Source organism: Bubalus kerabau, chromosome 4 (genome assembly GCF_029407905.1).
Source record: "Bubalus kerabau isolate K-KA32 ecotype Philippines breed swamp buffalo chromosome 4, PCC_UOA_SB_1v2, whole genome shotgun sequence".
Lineage (NCBI taxonomy): Eukaryota > Metazoa > Chordata > Mammalia > Artiodactyla > Bovidae > Bubalus > Bubalus kerabau.
In genome coordinates this window covers 27,001,123-27,027,699 of record NC_073627.1, presented here as the reverse complement: position 1 = coordinate 27,027,699, position 26,577 = coordinate 27,001,123, and the positions used below count along the sequence as shown (strand labels likewise).

General features: G+C 39.3%; 1 protein-coding gene across 10 annotated transcripts in view; it reads left to right on the top strand.

The window, feature by feature from the left end:
- The window catches only part of ZNF652 (zinc finger protein 652), a 62,171-nt gene that overhangs the window by 20,449 nt on the left and 15,145 nt on the right, over positions 1 to 26,577 (top strand). For 6 of the 10 annotated variants that reach the window (XM_055576143.1, XM_055576144.1, XM_055576145.1 and 3 more), the window contains 2 exons: positions 21,288 to 21,384; positions 24,774 to 25,942. In XM_055576143.1, coding sequence (XP_055432118.1) covers positions 25,037 to 25,942 — 906 coding nt within the window. In that variant the 5' untranslated portion in view covers positions 21,288 to 21,384; positions 24,774 to 25,036. The remainder of the gene's footprint in view (positions 1 to 21,287; positions 21,385 to 24,773; positions 25,943 to 26,577) is intronic. The other 4 variants (XM_055576150.1, XM_055576149.1, XM_055576152.1 and 1 more) reach the window with 2 other exon arrangements.

Here is a 26,577-nt window from a genome sequence, read left to right as displayed (position 1 = left end):
TATGTAGTCTCCTTGTTCCAGAAACCATAAAATGCAGCTTAGAACTGACTCAAGATAGAGGAAGCAAACCAGGGAAGGAAGAAGGTAGTTTTTCATTTAACAGTGGAGAACCATTGCTATGGCTTGTACTTGCATCTGATTTTTATATGCTGAAAGGGTGTAGGCCATTTTATTTACAGGCTTTCCTGGTGGCCCAAACAGTAAAGAATCCACCTGCAATGCAGGAAACCTGGTTTCAGTACCTGGGTCAGGAAGATCTCTTGCAGAAGGGAATGGCAGCCCACTTCAGTATTCTTGCTTGGGCTTCCTAGGTGGCACTGTGGTAAAGAATCCAAAGGAGACTCAAGAGATGTGAGTTTGATCCCTGGGTCAGGAAGATCCCCTGGAGAAGGAAATGGGAACCCACTCCAGTATTCTTAACTGGAAAATTCCATGGACAGAGGCGGCTAGTAGGCTACACAGTTAATGGACTCACAAGAGTTGGACGTGACTGAGCAACTGAGCACATACCGTGCTTACGGCGATAGCAGCACCACAGCCCTGACTGAAGATGAGAATCCTGGTGGCCTCATAGTGCAGCAGATTTAGAAAATCATCTAAAATGGTCTTCTGCTCACCCATAGGCCTCTGTTTATAAACATACACGTACTTTGTTTGGCTGATGGCTTCTTAGTTGGACCTGTGTATATGAAGGTGACAGAATGTATTGTGTAGTCCATCAGCTAGAGAACACATGTAAAGCAGCTTTAATGCCAGTTCTTACTAAAACATTGGCTAAGCATGTAAACAATATAGACCTAAAACCTTACCTGTAGCCAGAGCTACATAGTGAGTTCCACATGAAGATAGATGTTTGTAGTTCAGTTTTATTGTCCTTTCATTGACAAATTAAAAGTTGACGTAGTGTATAGAATACAGTAGTGTCTACTGTCTAACCAGTCTTGACTGAGTGATGATCTTACTAGGCAAATTGCTTTATTCAAACATATTTAACTTTTTTTTATTATTCTCTGTTAGCATATTTGGGATTAAAGTTTTATTATATCAAACATATACCATATTTGGTACATTTTATATTACAGTTTTTAGAGATGTGAAATTTAAGTTATGGAAAAGAAAATGTCATAATATGGGGGATTTTCAAACTATATTTTACCTCGGTAATTCCTTAGTTTCAGTTCAGTTTAGTCGCTCAGTCGTGTCTGACTCTTTGCAATCCCATGAATCGAAGCACGCCAGGCCTCCCTGTCTATCACCAACTCCCGGAGTTCACTCAGACTCATGTCCATCAAGTCAGTGATGCCATCCAGCCATCTCATGCTGTGTCGTCCCCTTCCCTCCTGCCCCCAGTCCCTCCCACCATCAGAGTCTTTTCCAATGAGTCAACTCTTTGCATGAGGTAGCCAAAGTACTGGAGTTTCAGCTTTAGCATCAGTCCTTCCAAAGAAATCCCAGGGCTTATCTCCTTCAGAATGGACTGGTTGGATCTCTTTGCAGTCCAAGGGACTCTCAAGAGTCTTCTCCAACACCATAGTTCAAAAGCATCAATTCTTCAGCATTCAGCTTTCTTCACAGTCCAACTCTCACATCCATACATGACCACTGGGAAAACCACAACCTTGACTAGACGGACCTTTGTTGGCAAAGTAATGTCTCTGCTTTTGAATATGCTATCTAGGTTGGTCATAACTTTCATTCCAAGGAGTAAGCGTCTTTTAATTTCATGGCTGCAGTCACCATCTGCAGTGATTTTGGAGCCCAGAAAAATAAAGTCTGACACTGTTTCCACTGTTTCTCCATCTATTTCCCATGAAGTGATGGGACCAGATGCCATGATCTTCGTTTTCTGAATGTTGAGCTTTAAGCCAACTTTTTCACTCTCCTCTTTCACCTTCATCAAGAGGCTCTTTAGTTCCTCTTCACTTTCTGCCATAAGGGTGGTGTCATCTGCATATCTGAGGTTATTGATATTTCTCCCGGCAATCTTGATTCCAGCTTGTGCTTCTTCCAGTCCAGCATTTCTCATGATGTACTGTGCATAGAAGTTAAATAGACAGGGTGACAATATACAGCCTTGATGTACTCCTTTTCCTATTTGGAACCAGTCTGTTGTTCCATGTCCAGTTCTAACTGTTGCTTCCTGACTTGCATATAGGTTTCTCAAGAAGCAGGTCAGGTAGTCTGGTATTCCCATCTCTTTCAGAATTTTCCACAGTGTATTGTGATCCACACAGTCAAAGGCTTTGGCATAGTCAATAAAGCAGAAATAGATGTTTTTCTGGAACTCTGTTGCTTTTTCCATGATCCAGCAGATGTTGGTCGTTTGATCTCTGGTTCCTCTGCCTTTTCTAAAACCAGCTTGAATATCTAGAAGTTCACAGCTCATGTACTGCTGAAGCCTGGCTTGGAGAATTTTGAGCATTACTTTACTAGCATGTGAGATGAGTGCAATTGTGCGGTAGTTTGAGCATTCTTTGGCATTGCCTTTCTTTGGGATTGGAATGAAAACGGACCTTTTCCAGTCCTGTGGCCACTGCTGAGTTTTCCAAATTTGCTGGCATATTGAGTGCAGCACTTTCACAGCATCATCTTTCAGGATTTGAAATAGCTCAACTGGAATGCCATCACCTCCACTAGCTTTGTTAATATGTCTATTAAATAAAATATATTGGTTCTCCTTCCTTTCTTTTTCCTTTTCCTTGGAATTTTTGTTGAGGAATGCATGTCATTTATTGGATAATCTTCCATAGTCTGGATTGTGCTGACTGTATCCATGTGACACCATTTAACATGTTCCTTGGTCCCTTTTTATTTCCTGTAAATTGGTTTTTAGATCTACGGACTCGATCAGATTAAGGTTCAGTTTTTCTTGTGGGTGTGGGGCAAGACTAACAGGTGGTGGTGTATAATGCTACCAGGAGATGTACGGTGTCGGTTGTTTCTTCTTTGGTACTGTTACCAGCCACTGATGATCTTTGTCTATATTTATTAATTCATTAAAGGATGCAAAATGATACAAAAATAATTTCTTCTTCCATTATAATACTTCTATAGAAAGAAATTTCCCATCAACAAGTATTTCATTTCCTTGAAGTACAGATCTGGTAGGAATGGCAAGTTGAATGCTTGATTCTCGTCCTTCACTAACCAGTTTTCAGAAGCATGAGCTTGCTCTTTTGTCATCCCCTACAGGCAACCAGTGGATTTAAGCATGTTTGATGTGTTTCAGTGCACTCTGTTCCTCATCCTTGTTGATACTCAGTTGTCCTGTTTTTATCCGTCAGGCCGGCTTCTGAGTCTTTTGACACCACCTTGGTAGTCTCTGATAGCTTCTTTGCTTTCCATTATGACAAGATGTTTCAGACTTAGATGTTTCCTGTCCTATTTCCTTTTAGTGGGAAATATCTGAACCTCAGTATGTTCTCAGTACTGAGCTAGACACAGGCTAGAATGCTGAAGTAGTATTTCAAAAAGAACTACCTGATCTCAAGGGGCTTATTGTCTTTAAAGTTTTTATTTTTTATTCATTTGGTTTATTTACTTTGCATACATTTTGATGTGGTAAAATCAGATTTCGATTTTCTCTTACTTGATTGAAGCAAATCTTTGATTTTATTGTATGATAGGTATATATCAGAATGAGATAAAGGTCTAAAATAATTTTTTAAAATTTAATATGTAATAACAATTCATAGAATGACTTTAAAAAGATAAAACCTGGAAATGATACACATTTTACAAACCTGTTGCCATGCAGGAGCAATAGTATGTTTGTTTTTTGCATAAATGTGTAACCATGTAATTTACTGTCCAGATTGGGAGAAATGTGAGAGAGGCATTATTAATAATTACTCTGGGAGAAACAGGTATAAATCAGGACTATACCGCCACCCTGTTTATAAACTAATTGGCAATATTGTAAGCTTCCAGAGACCAGGGATCATATTGGCATGTTAGTAGTTATATCTGTGGTAACTCACATGTGGTAGGTGCACAGTAAATACTTGTTGAGTGTTACTGAAAATCTGCTGGTATTTTGAGGCTTGGTGTAGATTTAAGTGCTTTTTATGCTTTGTTAAATTATGTTTGCACTTTCTTCCAGCTTTCATCAACACTTGCGTCTAAGGGATCTTATACGTTGAACCTGAATAGATTTGATGAATTCATTTAATTTTTAAGTTTAGGATCTGTTGTTCTGTTTATTATAGAAATAATACATGTTCATTGTAAAAATATTAGAATATGTACGTTTCCTCTTTACCAGCAACTCTCACCTCTACTTCCCCCCCCTCCTCAAAGTCATCTATCCTTTGATTATGGGCTTCTCCGGTGGCTCAACGGTAGAAAATCTGCCTACAGTTCAGGAGACTCAGCAAGAGATGCCAGTTCAATCCCTGGGTGGGGAAGATTCCCTGGAGAAGGAAATGGCAACCCACTCTAGTATTCTTGTCTGGGAAATCCCATGGACAGAGGAGCCTGGCAGGTCACAAGAGTCAGACATGACTAGCAACTAAAGAATAACAACATCCTTTGATTGGATTTTAGTTTAAGGGAGAGAAGAGCATAGCAATTATATACTCAACTAGTTCTTAACTCTCAGAATCCCTCTCACTCATCATTTAGCCAATGGACCTTAATTTCCTCTCTTTATAAAGGAGACTTATATGCATTTGACAGGAACTTTGTAATTCTTAGATTTATGTGGGGTTTTTGTCGGGGGAGGGGGGAGCTGGGGAAGGAGAAAGCAGTTACTTGAGCAATAGTTATGTGATTAAAACTCTCAAGTATTGCCAAAAATAGTTGATAGAAATTTTGCATTGATGTGAACCAGTGTGAAAACACTTTGATTTTGGTGAGGGAAGTATATTTAAAGATATTACAGTAAAAATCCATATTACTATTTAAAATATTTTCTTCAATGTTTAGGTGAAGGAGAATTTGTCTTGGTCACATGTCCATGAGGCTTTGATTGGGCAACCTGCTTGGTCATATTGGCTTGCTTATCTTGATCACTCATTGGATTTGGGTTATGACAAAAGTTATTTAAAAGGAAAAAAGTAGGCAAATAGATATTCAGGTTTTTGACTGATTACATCTATTTATAGCACATATATTGTGAAAAGCTGTGGTTTTCTTTAGATTAAGGAAAGCATCATGTAAAAATCATCTCCACATAAACGTTTCCTCTACCCACTCATTTGTCTGCAAGCCAGGAGTCTGTCTGTTCATTTCCTCTTGGGCTCAGTGCCTTTGATGTTCATAAGCCCATTTTCTAGACATTCCAGTGCATTTAAAATATAAATGTTTAAAGTGTGTATTGTTACTAGTTAATTTATTTTATACCCTCAAAGTAACCTCTCTGGGGCTTATAGAGAGATAGTGCCTTGGAACAGGTTGTTCACTCGGAAATATGGATGTTTGGATTTTTTGTCTTACTGAAATATGCACAGTCATTCACAGCTCAATATAGAGAACCATGTTTGGGGAAAAGTAATTAAAAATTCTGTATGGAAAAACCTTTGTATATTTGAACATCTTCCACCAGCTTTCTCTGCTCAGGTTACCCCTGACCAATTACTGAACCACAGAGCAAATAGTGAAGAATAATTTTGTGTGATGCTGAGGGATTTTTGCTCCTCACAAACACATGGTTAAATTGCCACATGTTTTATGGGTTGGCCTTGAGTTAAAATTTTAGTGTTTAGTCACCAATAACTAGCATAAGTTTGTCAGTATGATACATGTATATGTATGCACGTTTATATATGTATGTGTTCGTAAGGAGTGTGCTTTTCTTTCCTTAAACTGAACTATTGAGATGTGTTTGACTTTTTTTTTCTCCACTGCTTTACCTGTTATATGGCATTTAGTGAAAAAAATTTTTTTTCTTGAAAGTTGCAGCTCCCTTGAGGGCAACAAACACTACACTCAAAGTGAAACTAGGTTACTGCTTCTGCAACATGCGTGGTTTGTATCAAAAGCTGTTTTGGTCTTAACTTTGAAATTATCCCTTTTTCTTTGAAGTGGTCATATTTTAATTTGGAGTGGTTTTAAATTTTAGAAGTTTCTGAAGGGAACATTAAAATGTTTTAGTATTTTTTATGTGGTTGTTGTACACAAGTTTATAGAAAGCTTATCTCTAGACAGCATATTTCTTCAATAAGACCACAGGGAAAAAATACTTAAGATTTGAGAATGTTTATTAAAGACTGAAAAGTGTTTCAGGAGCGTATTTCCAAAGGTTTTAGGTAGCTGTGTTATAGATTTCCTTAGCTTTTAAAATATCTGAACTTTTATGATTTAGTACCCAGTGTTTTAATATTGGAATTACTGTTTTAGTATAACCAAGAGAAGATTAGGTACTTTTCTGCTTTTCATTATTTACTGTTACTACTTATTGTGGTAGATAGTTGGTTTTTTTTTTTTTTTTTGGTTGACATGTTCTGAAATAAGGTGGAGATTAAGTTTGTGACTTTATCATAGTTTTTCTTGTGTATATTATTTTTTAAAGCTTATTAAACTAACCTACTATAATGAAATTCTAAAATCTTTTCTTGTAGTGGGTTCTTTGTGGTAAAAGGTGTCCCTTCCCATCAGCAGTTAATGGCACTCAAATCTCTCCCATCCTTGAAAACCAAATCAAACTTTGTGTCTTTTTGGAGTCCTGTTTCTGTTTCCACTGCTTAGCTGCCATTCCCTCCTCCTCTCAGGCAGGGCTGGTTAGTTGAGTAGGCCCCACAGCTAGGAGTGGAAGCTCTAGAACTCGGCCTAAGCCTGAGCCCTCAAGCATTACACAGTAAGTCCTGCACATACGCACCTTCAAGTTGCAGACTTTCCAAGACGCAAACGTTTCGCATGTCCAGTCACGTAAGCTAGTTCACATGTCTGGTATGCATGTGGCCATACCTTGTCATAGGCGTGCATCCTTTACAAGTGGTTGTGCTTTTGTGTGCTTTACTGTAGAGTACTGTATGTAGGCTTGAAATATACCGTACTACATTTCAAGCCCAGGATGTCCTGAAGCAAACGTGAAAGCAGCAGTGATGTAGCTGGTACTACTGTGCTATACTGTAGGATTTAAACTTTTTTATTTATTTTTTTATGTTTGTTTTTTATGTATTATTTGTGTGAAAAGTATTATAAACCTATAACAGTATAGTACTACATAGCTGATTATGTTAGTTGGGTACCTAGGCTAACTTTGTTGGACTTAAAAGCATATTGGATTTCCAAATATGTTCTCAAAATGGAACTCACTCATATGTAGGGGACGTATTGTACTAATTAACTCAACACGCCTGTTTTTCCAGGGAGAAGGAGGCTGTGGAAGGACAGGGGGCCCTTCACGTTAAGGAATTATTCAGCCACTAAATTCAGCGGTCACTTTTCTCTGTCTTCAGTTCAGTGCAGTCATTCAGTTGTGTCCGACTCTTTGCGACCCCATGGACTGCAGCATGCCAGGCTTTCCTGTCCATCACCAACTCCCAGAGCTTACTCAAACTTATATCCATTGAGTTGGTGATGGCATCCAACCATCTCATCCTCTGTCGTCCGCTTCTCCTTCTGCCTTCACTCTTTCCCAGCATCAGGGTCTTTTCCAATGGGCCTCTTCTTCACATCAGGTCTCCGTCTTACTCAGTGTTTTCAACAGTATTTGATACAGCTGACCAGTTCTTCTTTCTTGGGGGAAAAAAAAATTCTTTTTAATCTCTTGGCTTCTGTGTGTTGCAGTTTAGCATTTTCATTTTACCTCAGTATTAATTTTTTCACTCTTCCTTGTTGGCTTTTTCTCCTCTGCTCTTAGAGTGCCCTAAAGCTTTCTTTTCTCTATCTATCCTTTCTTCCCAGTCCTTAAATATAAATTCTTTCTGTATGCTGCTGTCTCCAAAATATGTAACTCCAGTCCTGACTTCACCCCTGATCTTCTATCCAATTGATTACTTGATGTCTTTGCTTGCATGGTTAATTTGCATCTCAAACATGACCGTATAAATTAGGATGCCTTAGATACGAAAATTCAAATTGTCTTAAGTCATCTTTGATACTTTCATTTCTTTCCTCTTTTGGCGGCACTGGGTCTACATTGCTGCACGCGGGCTTTCTTTAGTTGCCGTGAGCAGCAGCTACTCTGCATTGTGGTGTGCGAGCTCCTAATTGTGGTGAATTCTCTTGTTGTGGACCACAGGCTCTAGGTGCATGGGTTTCAGTAGTTGTGGTATGGGCTCTAGGGTGCATGCTCAGTAGCTGTGGCACACGGGCTTAGCTGCTTTGCAGCATGTGGAATCTTTCCAGACCAGGGATTGAACGTACGCCTCCTGCATTGGCAGCAAATTCTTATCCACTGTACCACTAGGAGATCCGACCAGTCCATTGTGAAGGAGATCAGCCCTGGGATTTCTTTGGAAGGAATGATGCTAAAGCTGAAACTCCAGTACTTTGGCCACCTCATGCGAAGAGTTGACTCATTGGAAAAGACTCTGATGCTGGGAGGGATTGGGGGCGGGAGGAGAAGGGGACAACAGAGGATGAGATGGCTGGATGGCATCACTGACTTGATGGATGTGAGTCCGAGTGAACTCCGGGAGTTGGTGATGGACAGGGAGACCTGGCGTGCTGCGATTCATGGGGTGGCAAAGAGTCGGACACGACTGAGCGACTGAACTGAACTGAACTGTACCACTAGGGAAGTCCATTACTTTTCTTTGTTTATCCTTCACATCTGATGAGAAAATCCTGTTGATTTTCCCTTTTTTTTTTTTTTTTGGTGGCTTTCTGCCACTTTTAGTAATGCCCGTATCTCTCAGCCCTGTAGTCAAACCCTTCCATTTTCTGTCCCTGCACTAATCACATTTATAAGCTTATAACCCCTGGTAAGATCTCTTTGGCTGGGCCTGAGTATACTGTGCTTCTTCATGATGACAGCCTTACTCTCCTCAGCCTGTGTTTTCATTTCCTCTCTGCTTCTTGAGATCCCTCCATCCTCCAGGACCTCACTCAGATCTCATGCTCTTCATGGGGTCTCCCATAGCTGCACATTCTCCATCTTTCTTGCCCTTTTAAATAGTTATGTGGTGCCTTTAAAAAATACCATTTGTTTTATTGGGCAATTGTGACTTGTTTTTTGTTCTTGCTCTCCAAACAAATTTAAGCCTATGAAGGCTGGGGTCAATATAATAATTATTTGAAGGAATAAATAAATATCTTCTCCTTATATTAGACTCTTGGTACCTTGTGTGTAGATGACAGATGTGAATGAAGAGTAGAGTTCTATAATTGGACAGAAAACACTTCGTGTATAAACCCATTTGACCTGTAAACTTTGCCTTTAATAATCAGGAAAAAAAGTTAAACATTTCTCTCCTTAGAGGAAGAAAGGATATCTGGGCATTCACAAATAAACCCTATGTTTGAGTAGCAGCAGTTTTGGTAGAGTCCTATCACTTCCAAGACTGTGACTCACTGGATGTCTCGTGACAATTCTTTAACCATAACTCAGTGTGGTTTGGGTTACAACCCACATCCCAGTATCAACCAATTCTCTATATTCAGTGTACTTCCTAAAAGAGAAGGAAGAGCCATTGGTTCAGTTTGCTACCACGTGTCTCTACCTTTTTGACACAGTTGTGGCATTGCTACCTGGTTTTGTTTCACTCAACCTACTACTTATTTTTTTTAAGTACCATTAAAAATAAGGTAGCAATGGATATGGCAGGTATCTGAGGCTTCATAGATTTCTTCTACATCCTATTTGGCATGTTGTCGTAAATGCCTTCTGATCAAGGCTGAGGATTGAATTGTCCAAGGAACGGTATTAAGCATGGTCATATCTCTCTCTGCTCTGAGAAAGTGTGGTGGACCCAGTGTTGATTTTGGAATAAGTTACCTATACTGTGGTTCAGGCTATGAGCCAGTCCCATTTAGTCTCATACTTCCTTCAAGACTGTAGGTAATATATACCCTTAACTCAGGCATCCCTATCCTGAGATTAATAAACTAATTTTAGTGTTCTGAAAGTCAAATGGAAATTATGGTAAAAGCTGGAGAGCCTAACCAAAAAATTAAGGTAGGCTATGTTTTGATATTTTGTTAGTACAAAAAATTTTTTTAAAGTATGACCTAAATACAAATTCCTAAACACAACTTTCAAAAACAATGCTGCATGCACACATGGAAGGGGCATCATGAGAGTGGCAAGGGAGTGTAAATGATAGCCCTTCATGTTGAAGAGATTAGGGTTACTATGCAGCATTAGGTGACCAGATGAAATAGGCAAGAGAATGGAAAGAAATAATAGTGCAAACAGTAAGTGTCACTGATGGAAGTGATGCCCTTAAGTATGTAGATGAGAAATCTGAGGGTTTGAAAGGTAAAGTAACCTGCCCAGTGGTATGGAAGAGCCCCAAATAGTGCCAGTTTAAATCCTGTGACCTTAGTACTGTGGGTGGTTTTAAATTTTCCACTCAGTCTCATTGCATCACTCCTGTTAAGAGTCCAGTTCATCACTTATGACCTATCCAGTAAATCAATAATGTCATTTTTATATAGAATACCTAATTTCATCTTTTCTTTTGGACCATCTTTGAAGTATTAGTGTCCAGATAGCCCATTTCATTTCATTTATTTATCTGTTTTCATTCCAGTCCTAAAGGGCAATGCCAAAAAATGTTCAGACTTCCATACAATTGCACTTATTTCACATGCTAGCAAGGTAATGCTCAAAATCTTTCAAGCTAGGCTTCAGCAGTATGTGAACTGAGAAATTCCAGATGTACAAGCTGGATTTAGAAAAGGCAAGAGGAACCAGATACCAAATTGCCAACATCTGTTAGATCATAGAGAAAGCAAGAGAATTCCAAGAAAAACATCTACTTGTGCTTTATTGACTACACTAAAGCCTATGATTGTGTGGATCACAGTAAACTGGTCAAAATTCCTAAAGAGATGGGAATACCAGACCACCTTACCTGCCTCCTAAGAAACCTTTATGCAGATCAAGAAGCAACAGTTAGAACTGAACATAGAACAACAGACTGGTTCAAAATTGGGAAAGGAGTACATCAAGGCTGTATATTGTCACCCTGCTTATTTAACTTATACACAGAGTACATCATGCAAAATGCCGGGCTGGATGGATCACAAGCTAGAATCAATATTGCCGGTAGAAATATCAGTAACCTCAGATATGCAGATGACACCACCCTTATGGCAGAAAGGGAAGAAGAACTAAAGGGCCTCTTGAAAGAGAAGAGTGAAAAGTCTGGCTTAAAATTCAACATTCAAAAAATAAAGATCATGACATCCAGTCCCATCACTTCATAGCAAATAGATGGGGAAACAATGGAAACAGTGACAGATGTTATTTTCTTGGGCTCCAAAGTCACTGGGAACGGTGACTGCAGCCATGAAATTAAAAACCACTTGCTCCTTGGAAGAAAAGCTATGACCAACCTAGACAGCATATTAAAAAGCAGAGATATCACTTTACTGACAAAGGTCCGTATAGTCAAAGCTGTGGTTTTTCTCAGTAGTCATGTATGGATGTGAAACTTGGACCATAAAGAAGGCTGAGTGCCGAAGAATTGATGCCTTCAAACTGTGGTGCCGGAGAAGACTCTTGAGAGTCCTTTGGACTGCAAGAAGATCAAACCAGTCAATCCTAAAGGAAATCAAACCTGAATATTTATTGAAAGGACTGATGCTGAAGCACCAAAACTTTGGCCATCTGATGCGAAGAGCTGACTCATTGGAAAAGACCCTGATGTTGGGAAAGATTGAGGGCAGGAGAGTGAGATGGTTGATTGGCATCAGTGACTCAATGGACACAAATTTGAGCAGGAGATAGTGAAGGATAGGGAAGCCTGCTGTGCTGCAGTCCATGGGGTCACAAAGAATCCAACATGCTGAGCAACTGAACAGCAACAACAGCAACAATGAGAAAACATAAACAGTCCTTTGTCTTTTGGTAGGTCAGATATGCCACCCCAAGGTGCTCAGTGTAAAGAATCCACCTACCAGTGCAGGAAACACAGGTTCGAGCCCTAGGTCAGGAAGATCCCCTGGAGGAGGAAATGGTAACCACTCTAGTATTCTTGCTGAGAAAATCCCATGGACAGAGAAGCTCGGTGGGCTACAGTCTGGGGGGTCACAAAAAGTAGGGTGTGAGTGAATGACTGAGCAGGCATGTATGCAGGTCAAATATATAAATTCTGTAATTTCCTGGTGTTGGTCATGCATCTGAATACTGCAGTTTTTATTTTTGTAAAGTATCATGGATGAATGTAATGAGAGAATTTCTTGATTTTCATTTTATAAATGAGCTTTTAATTCAAGTTCACAGTGATCTAATCAACATACATATAGGCCTCTAATGATGGCTTCCATATAGGTAGCCATGTATGAACATCTGTACCTGCTAATTAGGTCTCAGTTCTAACTTAACGTGTTACCTTTAGGAGTTTAAGAAATATAAGATGCACAAGGCCTTTCAAGTCTTAATTTTTCTCATTCTCATAGGCAGGATATCAACTAATTATGACCAAGATACTCACATTGATAGCAATTTTGAAAATAGGCTAGTACATTAAATGCAATAACTGTTCCATAAAACAATCTTTGGTCAAAGCTAGACTGAGAATTCAGAGAAGGCAATGGCACTCACTCCAGTACTCTTGCCTGGAAAATCCCATGGATGGAGGAGCTTGGTAGGCTTCTTCAGTCCATGGGGTCGCTAAGAGTCGGACACGACTGAGCAACTTCACTTTCACTTTTTACTTTCATGCATTGGAGAAGGAAATGGCAACCCACTCCAGTGTTCTTGCCTGGAGAATCCATGGACGGAGGAGCCTGGTAAGCTGCAGTCCATGGGGTCGCTAAGAATTGGACACGATTGAGCGACTTCACTTTCACTTTTTACTTTCATGCATTGGAGAAGGAAATGGCAACCCACTCCAGTGTTCTTACCTGGAGAATCCCAAGGACTGGGGAGCCTGGTAGGCTGCCGTCTTTGGGGTTGCACAGAGTTGGACACAACTGAAGCGACTTAGCAGTAGCAGCAGAGAGTTATTGGTGAAAGTTAAGGTCATGTATGGATGTGAGAGTTGGACTGTGAAGAAAGCTGAGCGCCGAAGAATTGATGCTTTTGAACTGTGGTGTTGGAGAAGACTCTTGAGGGTCCCTTGGACTGCAAGGAGATCCAACCAGTCCATTCTAAAGGAGATCAGCCTTGGGTGTTCTTTGGAAGGAATGATGCTAAAGCTGAAACTCCTGTACTTTGGCCACCTCATGCGAGGAGTTGACTCATTGGAAAAGACTGATGCTGTGGGGGATTGGGGGCAGGAGGAGAAGGGGACGACAGAGGATGAGATGGCTGGATGGCATCACTGACTCGATGGACGTGAGTCTGAGTGAACTCCGGGAGTTGGTGATGGACAGGGAGGCCTGACATGCTGCGATTCATGGGGTTGCAGAGAGTCGGACACAACTGAGCGACTGAACTGAACTGAACTGAAGGTTGCTGAAGCCGACAGTGTGATGAGTAATGCACTTTAGTTTTTATTGTCTTATATGGAAATGTGGAGACTGTTGATGCTTGAAGGTAATCAGGTAGTACCTAGGAAGAGTGCCTCTCCCCTGTCCTCTTCCACTAGCTTCACTTGCATATTACCAAGGAACACAGTGACAGTCTCATTTAAAGGCATATGTAAGAAACCACAGTGAGATTTTATTTTTACAGAAGGTTTGTTTAAAATTGGAGGTGACAGGCATTTCTCAATTTCATCTTTAACAGTTAATGGATTAAATGGACTGCTTAAAAAATAATTATGTGACATATTAAATTTTGTTAAATAAGACAGCATTAAAATTAATTACATTTTTCAACTATATACAGTATAGGCATGTGAGAACACTTTATGACGTTTATCTAAAGTACGGTTCAGTGATACGTATCATTTGAGGTTTTGTTTGTTGTAAAGTTGCCTTTTATGTGTTGGTGTTGGTAACTTTTCTTGTGTAACCCAGATCAATTTTGTGAGCACTTTTAGAAAGTAGGCACTTAGTTAATGTTTAACAAATGTATGATAAATGTGCTTTATATAATATGTAAAGTATGTAAATGTGTATAATTATCTCGACTACCGTATATGTTTCATAGATCAGAGAATAGAATTTACCAAGTTTTGCTGTTTGTTTTCTTAACTCCCATCTTCCAGATTAGCAGATTGAGACATAGATTAGTAAAATTTAAGGGTTGACAATACCAAAATTTAGGTTAAAAATGAACCCTGGTTATCAGTCCCATCATTAAGGCTGTTTGATCATGCATTCTTTACCATAATAATATGGCTTTGTTTTATGTAAAAGAACAAGGACAGAGGGGTCTAAATGATTCTTACTAATTAAAATTATGTAGCAGTTTATCATCTTAAGTTGTTCAGACCTCTGGTGTATACCACAAGATAAAGTCATCCTTCAGTATCCATGAGGGATTGATTCCAGAACTCCCATGATACTAACATCCAAGGATGCTTCCTTGTATATAATGGTATATAGTATTTATATAACCTGTGCACATCCTCCTGTAGGTATCTCTAAGTACTTTTATTACTTGTACTAGGTATACAGTGTAAATGCTGTGTAATAGTTGCTTGGGTGCTGCAAGTTCAAGTTTTGCTTTTTGGAACTTTCTGCAATTAAAAAAATTTTTTTTAATTAATTTATTTATTTTAATTGGAGGCTGATTACAATATTGTAGTGGTTTTTGCCATACACTGACATGAATCAGCCATGGGTGTACATGTGTCCCCGATCCTGAACCCCCATCCCACCTCCCTCCCCATCCCATCCCTCAGGGTCATCCCAGTGCACAGGCCCTGAGCACCCTGTCTCATGCATCGAACCTGGACTGGTGATCTATTTCACATATGGTAATATACATGTTTCAGCGCTATTTCTCAAATCATCCCACCCTCGCTTTCAAATATATATATTTTTAATGTGAGGTTGGTTGAATCTGTGGATGTGGAACCCCTGGATAGGGGGTGCCAACTGTATACTGAAAGGTTTCTAAAGATTTTTTTCCCCCCAGTTTTATAGACATGTAATTGACACACAGCACTGTATAAGTTTAAGGTGTGCATCATAATGATTTGACATATATATATCATGAAATGATTACCATAAGTTTAGTGAATATCCATCATCTCACATAAGCACAAAATGAAAGAAATAGAAAAAAATTCCTTGTGATGAGAACTCTTAGGATTTACTCTCAGCAACTTTTCGTGTATAATGTATGGAAGTGTTAATTATATTAATCATATTGTATGTTGCTTAACTGAGTTATAACTGGAAGTTTATGCCATTTGACCACCTTATCCAGTTCCTCCTCCCATGCCCTGCCTCTGGTAACCACAAATCTGATCCTATTTTCTGTGAGTGTGTTTGTTTGGTTTTGACCTATAATTGATCTAAAACATTATGTTAGTTTCTGGTACACAACATAGTGATTCAGTACTTCTGTGAATTTCACCACGATAAGTCTAGTTACAAATATGTCACCAAACAAAGATATTACATAATTATGGACTATACTCCCTACACTATACATTGTATACTCATGATTCATTTATTTTGTAAGTGATAGTCTGTGCCTCTTAATCTTCCTCACCTGTTTGTTCTCCCCCCATTCTCCACCCCTCTGGCAACCATCTGTTTGTTTTCTGTATCTGTGACTCTGTTTCTGTTTTGTTATGTTTGTTCACTTGTTTTGTTTTTTAGATTCCACATATAAGTGAAGTCATACAGTATCTGTCTGACTTATTTTACTTAGCATAGTACCCTCTGGATCCATCCATACTGTTGCAAATGGCGAGATCTCATTCTTTTTCATTGTTCTTGTTGTTTAGTTGCTAAGTCATGTCCACCTCTTTTGTGACCCCATAAACTGTAACCCGCCAGGCTCCTCTCTGTCCATGGGATTCCCCAGGCAAGAATACTGGAGTGGGTTGCCATTTCCTCCTCCAGAGCACCTTCCCAACCCAGGAGTTGAACTCGCATCTCCTGCATTAGCAGGTAGATTCTTTACCACTGAGCCACCAGGGAAGCCCATTCTTTTTCATGGCTGAGTAATATTCCTGTGTGTGTGTGTGTGTGTGTGTGTGTGTGTGTGTGTGTGTGTGAACACACACTGTATCTTCTTTATCCATTCATATATCAGTGCCTTGGGTTGCTTCCTTTTCTTGGCTATTGCAAATAATACTACAATGAACATAAGCATTTTCTTCAGATAATTACCCAGGAGTAGAATTGCTAGATCAAAGGTGGTTCTATTTTTAATTTAATTTGAGGAATCACCATACTGTTTTTCATAGTGGCTGCTTTCACAGATTATTTTTAAGGAAAAAACAGGACATGGTAAGATATCACTTACTTTAGGCCTACTGAAAGTAGAACCTGCTGTATTTTATATATATATATAATATAAAGATTTTAGTGTGAACATGAGTCTTAAACTCAGTTTAGTCACTAAGTAGGGAATTAATTATTTCATAAAGAATGCATTCTTGTAAAGAACTCTTTAAAGTTGCCATTTGGATATTGTAAATTTTAGTCTGTATTAATATAGTATTTAGAATAAAATTGTGTTTTCATTTTGTTTTTATCCTAATTCCTGGTATTTTCTTATTTTCCTACTTTAGTTTTTTTCTACTTCAATTTATTTACATATTTTAAATTTCTTCTATTTTGCTTAATTGTATATTTGTTTTACCATGTATATGTTGGGCTTCCCGGTTAGCTCAGCTGGTAAAGAATCCTCCTACAGTGCAGGAAGCTCTGGTTTGATTCCTGGGTTGGGAAGTTTCCCTGGAGAAGGGATAGGGCTTCCCACTCCAGTATTCTTGGGCTTCCCTGGTGGCTCAGATGGTAAAGAATCCACCTGCAATGTGGGAGACCTGGGTTCGATCCCTGGATTGGAAACATCCTCTGGAGGAGGCCATGGCAACCTACTCCAGTATTTTTGCCTGGAGAATGCCCATGGACAGAGGAGCCTGGCAGGCTACAGTCCATGGGATCTCAAAGAGTCAGTCACAACTGAGCAACTAAGCACAGCACATATATATATATATATATATATATATATATATATATATATATACACACACATATATATATATATAAAAGACATACTTAAATATAGGTCTACCATTGTTTGTTATGATATAATTTGACCCCTAAAACATGACTCTAATTATATTAGTTCCTTCTTGGAAAACCTTTGCTCTATCTTGTCATCCATATTAACTACGAACTCTTCAGCCCAGGGTTTAAGGTTTGTCACTATATGGCATAACTCACCTATCTTGCCATCTCTCTGTTGCTCAAGCTCTGTATTCTAGTAAAACTAAACAACTTATACTGTCTCTTGTTCAGGAGTGTACCTCACTGTTAGCCCATTCTTATTTCCCTATACTACAAATTATTACTTCTGCCTTCATTTCTGCCATTCTGAAACCTGCCTGCCTTTCAGGTTTTCCTGAAATGTACTATCCTTCACAGAACTTTCCTGATTTTAGCACCTGAAAGCAACTTATCTTCCACACTTTCAGATTTCTACTTTTGAAATTCATATTAAACATATAGTTAGTGGTTTTAAATAATTACTTGACCATCCAAAGACTTTGAGATTAATTGTTATTTGATAAATGTGTCCCTAACATACTTTCCCAGTAAGAAAGAAATGAATAGCCTTAAGCAAAAGCAAGAAAGCTTTGACTAAAACATCAGACCCTTGCTATCACAAACCCATCTTATCCATTCTTCCTAATGGATTATTTTTCGAAAGAACTTTGCTGATACATATTTATCTCTCCCTCCTTTTTCCTTTCCATTTCTTGATGGTTTTAGTTTTGGCCTGAGCCTTGTAGGTAGTTGTATGCTTTAGAAACCTCTCCGTTTGGCAGGACCAGGGTCTGGCAGCACATGGGTGGTTTGAGCTTTGGAAACAGGTCAGGGGCCACAGCTCTGAAGGAAGTAGAGTAAGCAGAGGTACCAGATTGATATACCTTACAAGATTGCCTTTTCAACTTGAAAAGACTCATCCCAAATAGAATCTTTTTAACATACAAGGAGAATGCACAGGTACATATTTTAGTAGAAAAAAAAAGTTAAATTTGTTTAAATTAACTTAAAATTCTCAGGGAACAAAATTGTTTTCCTTTTAAAACTAAATTCAAATAAACACCCTTGAGGACTGCATAAACTTATTTTGTAGTCCACTTGGGGGGAAATGGCATTGAAAAAAGCACATTCTGGAGGCTGTACTTTACTATCTATATATATGCTGACATATTTTCTAACTTTTAAAAAAAAATTGTATTTTCTTCCCAATAGCTGGTCCAACTTATAGAGTAACAGGACTGACTGCTTCTCAGCTTGTGTACCCCTGACATACATACTACATTTCCCCCCAAGTTATATACATTAATTATAACAGAACACTAAAGAATGACCGACTTTATTTTGGAATTTATTTTATGACACTTTAGAAAATTATCTTTAAGAACTGATGGACTTATGTTGTTTTAATACTATAGAACAGCTTTAAATATCAGTGAAAGTTACTTCTCATTTGCCTCTTCTGTCTGTCTTTAATTTCTTACAGCTCAATATATTCACTTAGTCTTCTTAAAAACTAAGTTAAGATGATTTGTAATAGGTAAGTTAGAGCTCTTACTCTATAAGTAAGGATAGAACTCTATCCTCAGTTACACATGAAGAGTTGGATAATGGAACATGGAAGGTTTTAATTTCCCTAATGTGGTTTTGGTTTTTTAAAAGTTACTCAGTTGTGCCCTTATGAGATATTTTTAAGTTTTCTGGAAAGAAAATACAGGAAGATTATCATCAAAACTCAGACAAGGGAAAAGGTGCCAAAATCAAATGAAGAAAGTAAAATGTGAGCAGAAAGCCCATATGTATTTCGGAGTGAACCATTAGACTGCCTCTTATTTTGTAACAGTGTCATTTATTGATGTTTCTATGAGCTTTCCTGATTTTATTAGTAGTGAGATGTCACTTTCAGCTTCATATGGAAATCCATATATGTGTTGCTAATTTTAGTAGGTAAGTTGTATCCGACTCTTTTGCAACCCCATGGACTGTAGCCTGCCAGGCTTCTCTGTCCATGGGATTTCCCAGGCAAGAATACTGAAGTGGGTTGCCATTTCCTTCTCCAGGGCATCTTCCTGACCCAGGGATCTAACCTGTATCTCTTGTACTGCAGGCACCAGAGAAGCTCCCATATATGCGTACGTCGTTAAAAATAGAATAAAGCAAAAAAGAGGGGAGAGGTATTCCCTGGTGTCCAGTGGTTAAGATTTGGTGCTTTCACTGCCAGGGCCCAGGTTCAATCCCTGCTCAGGAAGCTACGATTCCACAAGCCATGCAGAACCACCCCCACAAAAAAATAGAATAAAGCCCTTTAAGTCTAATTTTTTTTTAAAAAAGGAAAAGTCTTATTTTCTAACTTATTAAGTAGAGAATTGATCTCATTATCTTTCTGATTTTTTAACTTTCACCTAGCAATTCTGTTTAGCTTAAGACTGAAACCATTGATGTATGTATATATATTCATAAAGAACTGCATTAGCTGTGTGTTACAGTAACAAACCATGTCCCAATCTGGTTCACTAAAGCAATGAAGGACTTTTTTTCTCACTTGGTGGCCATGATAGATCAGCAGGGGAGCTCTGCCTGTGTCACCAAGTGATCCAGGCTGATGGAACAACCAGCCACCTTTTTGTACTCTACTGGTCATCATGCTAAGAGGGAAATGAAGTCCAGAGGGTCTCTCATTAGCTCAGAAGTGACTCACATTGCTTATTTCACAACGTGATGGTCCCATGTAACTAGGCAGGGCCAGGAAACATATCATGCCTATGCCAGGCAGACAGCTGAAAATATTTGATTAATAGCACCATTCTTTTGGCCACCAGTTAGTTGATCTACTCTCTCACACAGGAAAAATATACTCACTTCCTCCCCAGGTAGGAAACCCTAAATTCCTATCCAATCATGGCATTAAGCTTGAAGTCCAGGATCTCTGAGCGGATATGCAAGGATGTGATCCTGGTGGTCTGTTCGTGAGGAGATGGTGCATGGTCATCTCTACATAGGGCCCAAATGTTGCTCTTTTTGATGCATAGACTTAAGAAAAAAATTGACAAATGATTGGCTGCCCTCACAAACAATGTACAGTGGTGACTAGTGGCAGGATGATAAAAAAACAAAAACAAAAACTCCCATTTGAAAAGGGGAAGCACAGGAGACATACAGCAAATACGGCAGTCCCTCTGAGCAGTCATTGAAGGGACCCCTCTAGGGATGGTGAATGTTCTTGACAAGATCCCGAGTTTGGTCCTTAACTCAGTTGTCTGCTCTTTGTTTGCTCCCTGGCTTAATCTCCTTGATCCTCCTCCTTTTTTCCTGTTATGTTCCTTGGCTGTATTCCAAACGGACAATGAGGAATATTCCCCCTAAAGGGGATGAACAGCTTTTTTAATCCACTTCCTGCCATGGATGCTTGGGAACCCAAAGATCATTTTTTAGAAGTCTTGAGTACTTCCCTGGTGGTCCAGTGGTTAAGATTCCGCTTCCACTGAGGAGGGCATGGGTTTGATCCCCTGGTCAGGGAAATTCTACATGCCACATGATGTGGCCAAAAAGAAAAAGTCTTGAATAGTCACAGCCTCTCAAGTGTAGGCTGGTGGTTCTTTTATCAGTATAACCCTCAAAAACTTAGTTGGGCTTTTTACTTGTTTCCAGTCAGCTCCATGTGCCCTAGCCACATCCATAATTCTTTCTAACCATACTTCATAGATTTGTTGTGTGGCTCTGCCTTATTGGTCTCATACTTCTTTCTTGACTTAATTTTGAGTACAGGTGTTTCTGCTATAATGCCATATATGCTTTCCTGAATTCTGCAAAATTGCGCACTAAAATAAACAGGGCTTATAGGAAACAATAGGATTGTGCCGACTCAAAATCTGTGGACCACTGTAGCCAGTGCACGAATACAAACAAAGTAATTCAAAACAGTAGCATATTAAATCTCCATCAGTTGGCTGAAGCTTTACAGACTCAGTCTCCCGAATGCTTGTTTCTTCCTCTGAGACTTTGGGGTCTTCAAGACATTCACTTACAATAGAAACTAATTTCATTATAGTAAAAATTTAATCTGTGGTGTGGTATATGATTCAGTAGTCAAAAACTTTCTTCTTTAAACACAGGAGGAGAAACATATATCCTCAGCTTCACCAGATATAAAGCGGAAAATGCAGTGGTTCATGGAGCAACTGAATCAGCCACGACTTGCATTAAAGAAAGGTACATAAGTAGGATGTTTAGCTTTTTTCTTAGTGTTTTCATATATCGCTAAGGCTTTCTTTTAAATTTGGGAAAGCTTTTGCCTGGTTACTTCCAACAAGAGAAAAATGCATATAAACCAACTTCTGTGTTATATTGACATCATTTCCTTATTTACTAATAGCATTTGAACTAATTCACATCAAAGCAACATGCTTAGTAACAAAACAGACTAAGAGGCTGTTTTGATGAGAGAACCCCTCTTTAGTCTTTTTTTAGAAAAGCTGTTTTATTCAGCAGTATCTTAATCAATTGGGAGGTTTTATCAGTGGTTGTAAAGGCCAAATCTTTGATTTGATTCTTGCCTTAAGACTGAACTCTGATCAGCATTTGTAGCTCAGAGACCTTCTCAGTTTTGGGTTAAGCACTTGATTCTTCTGACCCCACAAATCGCTGGAAATTGATTCTTTTCTGAATTCATCCAATAATTTGTTAAATACAGCCAGCAGTAACCAACACAATCTCTTAATGGTCCATTTTCCCACTAGAGCTATAAATTCTCAAGGCATATTAGCTCTCTTCACCACTGCACACTATGAACTGATATCCTTTTAGCCTCTGATAAGTTTTTCCTTACCTCCTTCTCCCTAGGTCCTTAGCCTTCACCATATACTTTAGGTTTTTTGATGAGACAGTACCACACTTCTGGATTCCACCTGTATCAGCTAGGAGAGACCCAGGTTATGCTGCAGTAATACACAAGATCTCAGTGGCTTTGAAAACATGTTCTCCCTCAAGTTAAATAAAATACAAAAGAATTTTAATGATTGCTGCACTGTGCATATCCTGTGGGTCATTCTGTTACCCAGGGTCCTAGGTTGATAGCAGCCATAGCAGTCATCACTTTGAGGGTTGCTGCTCGCTGTCACAGTGGGAGGAGAGGCCTGGAGGGTCTCACGTTGCTCGTCATGTGTCTCTTCTGCTCGACTGTACTGGCCGAAAGTAGTCCTGCGGCCCCACCCAACTCCTGGGGAGGGGCAGAGGCAGAAAGTGCAGGCCTGTCATGTGTCCAAAGGCTGAGGGCCAGGATATTTGGGAAGAGCACATGAATGACTGACTGCCATAGAGGATATCCTTTCATTTATTTTCCTTCATGATTTTGTTCTGTTGCTATTTTTTTGCTGGTTAATTGAATTTTACTGTCCCTCTTCCCTTGCTTAATTTGAGATAATTAATGTGGGTCAGTTTTATTTACTGGTACTTGTAGTAGTTTACATTATTTCAGAAGTTCGGGCAATGCAGAATAAAGCTACTGTGATTTTCCTACTTAAAATACAAGGTATAAAACTGATTAAAAAGCAATATGGTTACAGGAAGAGTTGAGTTTAAATTATTTTGGAATTCTTCTGTCATAGTAGAAGTAAAGCTTTGGAGTCAGGCCTGGGGTCAGATATTGCTTCTGTCATTTAACAGATATGTGATCTTAGACAAATTATTTAATCTCTCATAGGCATAATTTCCTTTTTTATAAATACAAAGAAATATATTTATATAAAGATGTCAAGTAAAGCACGGTGGCATTTATCGCTGCTCCTTTCTGAAATTTTACTAAAATGAAAGTAAAATACATTTTTTTAAGTTAATTAATGTATTTATTGGGCCATGCCACGCAGCTTATGGAATCTTAGTTCCCCAACCAGGGATTGAATCCGGGCCCTTGACAGTGAAAGCACTGCATCCTAACCACTGGACCACCAGGGAATTCCCTAAAATAATTGTTTAGAAAATGGAAGAGAGACAGTAGCAGAGGAATGATAGAAATAGTTGTGAATTACTTATTATGGTCATAATAATGTAAGCAATAAATACTTTACAAAAAAGTGACACAGCTATATTAGGAGGATGAAAGGAGAGTTGAGAGCAATAAGGTAAGAAAACTATAGTGGGAGATAAGGGGTAGTGTCAAATTGGGGGGGGGAAGTCAAGAAATAGAAATATCATCACAGGGATTTCCCTGGTGGTCTGATAGTTAAGACTCTACGTTTCTACTGTCAGGGGCCTGGTCTCAACCCCTGATGGGAGATCTGAGACTCTACATGCCATGTGGCACAGCCAAAAAAACGAAAAAGAAAAGAAATATAACCACATTGTTTAGAAATATAAAAGTAAATACAGGGGGAAAGGGAAGAGGAGCAGCTAAAAGAAACACTTTTGTCTCAGGTAAAGGACTCAGATGGGATGGAGTAGGCAGAGGATGGCTGCTTTTGTTATAAGCCTTGCAGTATATTTGATTTGTAAAACTGCGGACGCTTTTTTTATTAGTGATTACTTTGATGAAAGATTTAAAATAAGTTTAAAACTCACCCGCAAAGTTTTGTAATAGGTATTAAATAGAAATAACAAATAATGAGCACCTTTACCGTGTCTGTGCACACAGCAGCTATTCAGTAAGGACTAGTTTCCTTCCTTTTGTTCATTAGATGGGGTATTTGCCTGTAGTAATATTTATGTGACTCAGAAGTTAAGTGGTTGGCTAAGCAGCAATGTGAGGTACGTCACAAAGCAAATTATGCACCCTTCTCATCTTTTTTTTTTTTTTAATGGATGATTTTATTTTTCCTGGAACCGTATCAGCTTTATGGCTACTGTTTCTTAGAATTTAGACGTCTGTGCAGCTGACACATGAAAATCATCTGGTTATTGAGTGAATCTAGAGAGCTATGCATAGAACAAACTTAAAAATACCTAGCAACTTTGAAATTATTCTAATAAACCTGAAAACAATGATATCTATAACTAGATTATAAATTATTTAAGGCCAGGGATCTGTCTCTCTCTCTTCTATTGTTATGTCAGTTAGCTGCTTTATTTTTGGGGTCCACAGTGCCTAGACCACTACTTCCTTTGTTCCTTAAGCTCTCACTATGGTGGATGGTGGTGTCTGATGTTGAAAAGAGAGCCAGCCAGCGTGAGGTTCTTGTGTGTTTCATGGACCTCACATACTGTGTATCTAGACTGTAAACTTGTGGACATGGACCGTATATTCTTCCATGTCAGTATGTCCAGGAGAATGACTGCTATCCAAAAACAGATGTTCACTAAGCATCATTAAGTATGTAATGAATACCAGCTAAGTGCTGGTAGTCACTGTACTAAGCTCTAAGGATATCTCAGTGAGTGGGACAGATAATGACTCCTGCTGTCTTAGAATTTACATTCTAACAACATGTTTGTTGAATTCATGTAATGCAGTAAAATGATGGCCCACACTGAACCATTTGAGCAGGATAAAGAATTGTATATATAAAGAGTTTAATCATTTAAGGTATGTTTGTTGTATGATGTCAGTGCATGCTATAAGAAGGAAATAAGAGATATCTGATCTTTTTTCTCTTTGCTTTTCTTTGCAGATAGGATGCTCCAAGTCACTTGCAGCTCTCTGCAAAAGGAAAATCGCTAGTGCTCTGCTCTTGCCATAATACCAAACCTTTTGACTTATGCATTGGTGCTGCAACACACTGGAAGAATTGCACAGAGGTTCCAGGAATACCTTTTTTCCCCCCCCGTTTGAGTGATTCTTCATGGATAGAAAAAGATTTGAGTCTAAATGATTATCCTGTTTTAAACCTATTCTCTATAGTCTGAACTGCTTAATAAATTAGGCCACTTACTAATGAGCCACACAGCCAGCTCTTGTCAGGAGCTGATTGAAAACCGTGCTGTGCACGGAGCAGGAATGGCACAAGAAGATAGCCGCCGTGGTCAAGTGCCATCTTCCTTTTATCATGGTGCCAACCAAGAACTCGACCTGTCCACCAAAGTGTACAAAAGGGAATCAGGAAGTCCTTATTCTGTGTTAGTGGACACCAAGATGAGCAAGCCACATCTCCATGAAACAGAGGAGCAGCCGTATTTCAGGGAGACAAGAGCAGTGTCTGACGTGCACGGTGTTAAAGAAGACCGAGAGAATTCTGATGACACAGAAGAGGAGGAGGAGGAGGAGGAAGTCTCCTACAAAAGGGAGCAGATCATAGTGGAGGTAAACCTTAATAATCAAACGTTAAATGTATCTAAAGGGGAAAAGGGTGTCTCTTCTCAGTCCAAAGAGACTCCTGTTCTTAAGACAAGCAGTGAGGAGGAAGAGGAAGAGAGTGAGGAAGAGGCCACGGATGACAGCAATGACTATGGAGAGAACGAAAGGCAGAAGAAAAAGGAGAAGACGGTGGAGAAGGTCAGCGTCACACAGAGGAGAACGAGGAGAGCTGCCTCTGTTGCCGCAGCTGCCGCTTCCCCTACTCCCAGGGCTACAAGAGGTCGTAGGAAGAGTGTAGAGCCACCTAAGCGTAAGAAGCGGGCCACAAAGGAGCCCAAAGCACCAGTCCAGAAAGCTAAGTGTGAAGAGAAAGAGACTCTGACCTGTGAGAAGTGCCCCAGGGTGTTTAATACTCGCTGGTACCTGGAGAAGCACATGAACGTTACTCATAGGCGCATGCAGATTTGTGATAAGTGTGGCAAGAAGTTTGTCCTGGAAAGTGAGCTGTCCCTTCACCAGCAAACAGACTGTGAAAAAAATATTCAGGTAGGTCTTATCACCAAGAGGGCAAACTTTCCAGGATAGAACCTGGCTGTTTCAGACTCACCTGGTATCTGCCCAAGAAAATAAATACAGTAGAGGCTGAAGGGACAGTTTTCACCAATTTATCTTTTTTTTTTTTTAAGCCCCTGCTTTGGTATTTTGAAAACCAGGCTTAACATTTTCTTTCAAAAGCATAAGTTTAACTGACGCTGGACTAGTGGGAACCCAGGTCCATTGGAAAAGGGAATCTGTTATAGGTGATTGACAAGGAGGTATAGTCAACACTGACTTGGCACTGAGATTTACTCTTGTAAGACACGTAATATAGTTCATTCTGGTGTCTTCACTGTCAAGGTGGGAGATACCAAGTAAAAGTCAGGAGTAGAGAGAGGTCCTTTTCTAAGGATTTGATTTTCTAAGGTTTGAAAGGATGCCAGGTTCTAGTGCAGCTGTTGGGGACAAAACCCATAATGACTCAGACTGGTGGAAATGGAAGATCTCCAGGAGTGAGTTTGCTTCTAAACCAGTGGAGAGATGACAGCACTAAATTTGTCAAGAGGCTAAGCTCATGGGAATATGCAAACTTTAAAAGGAGGCTGAGCTGATTGAAAATATTGCCTACCTGGTGGTAGGCTTAT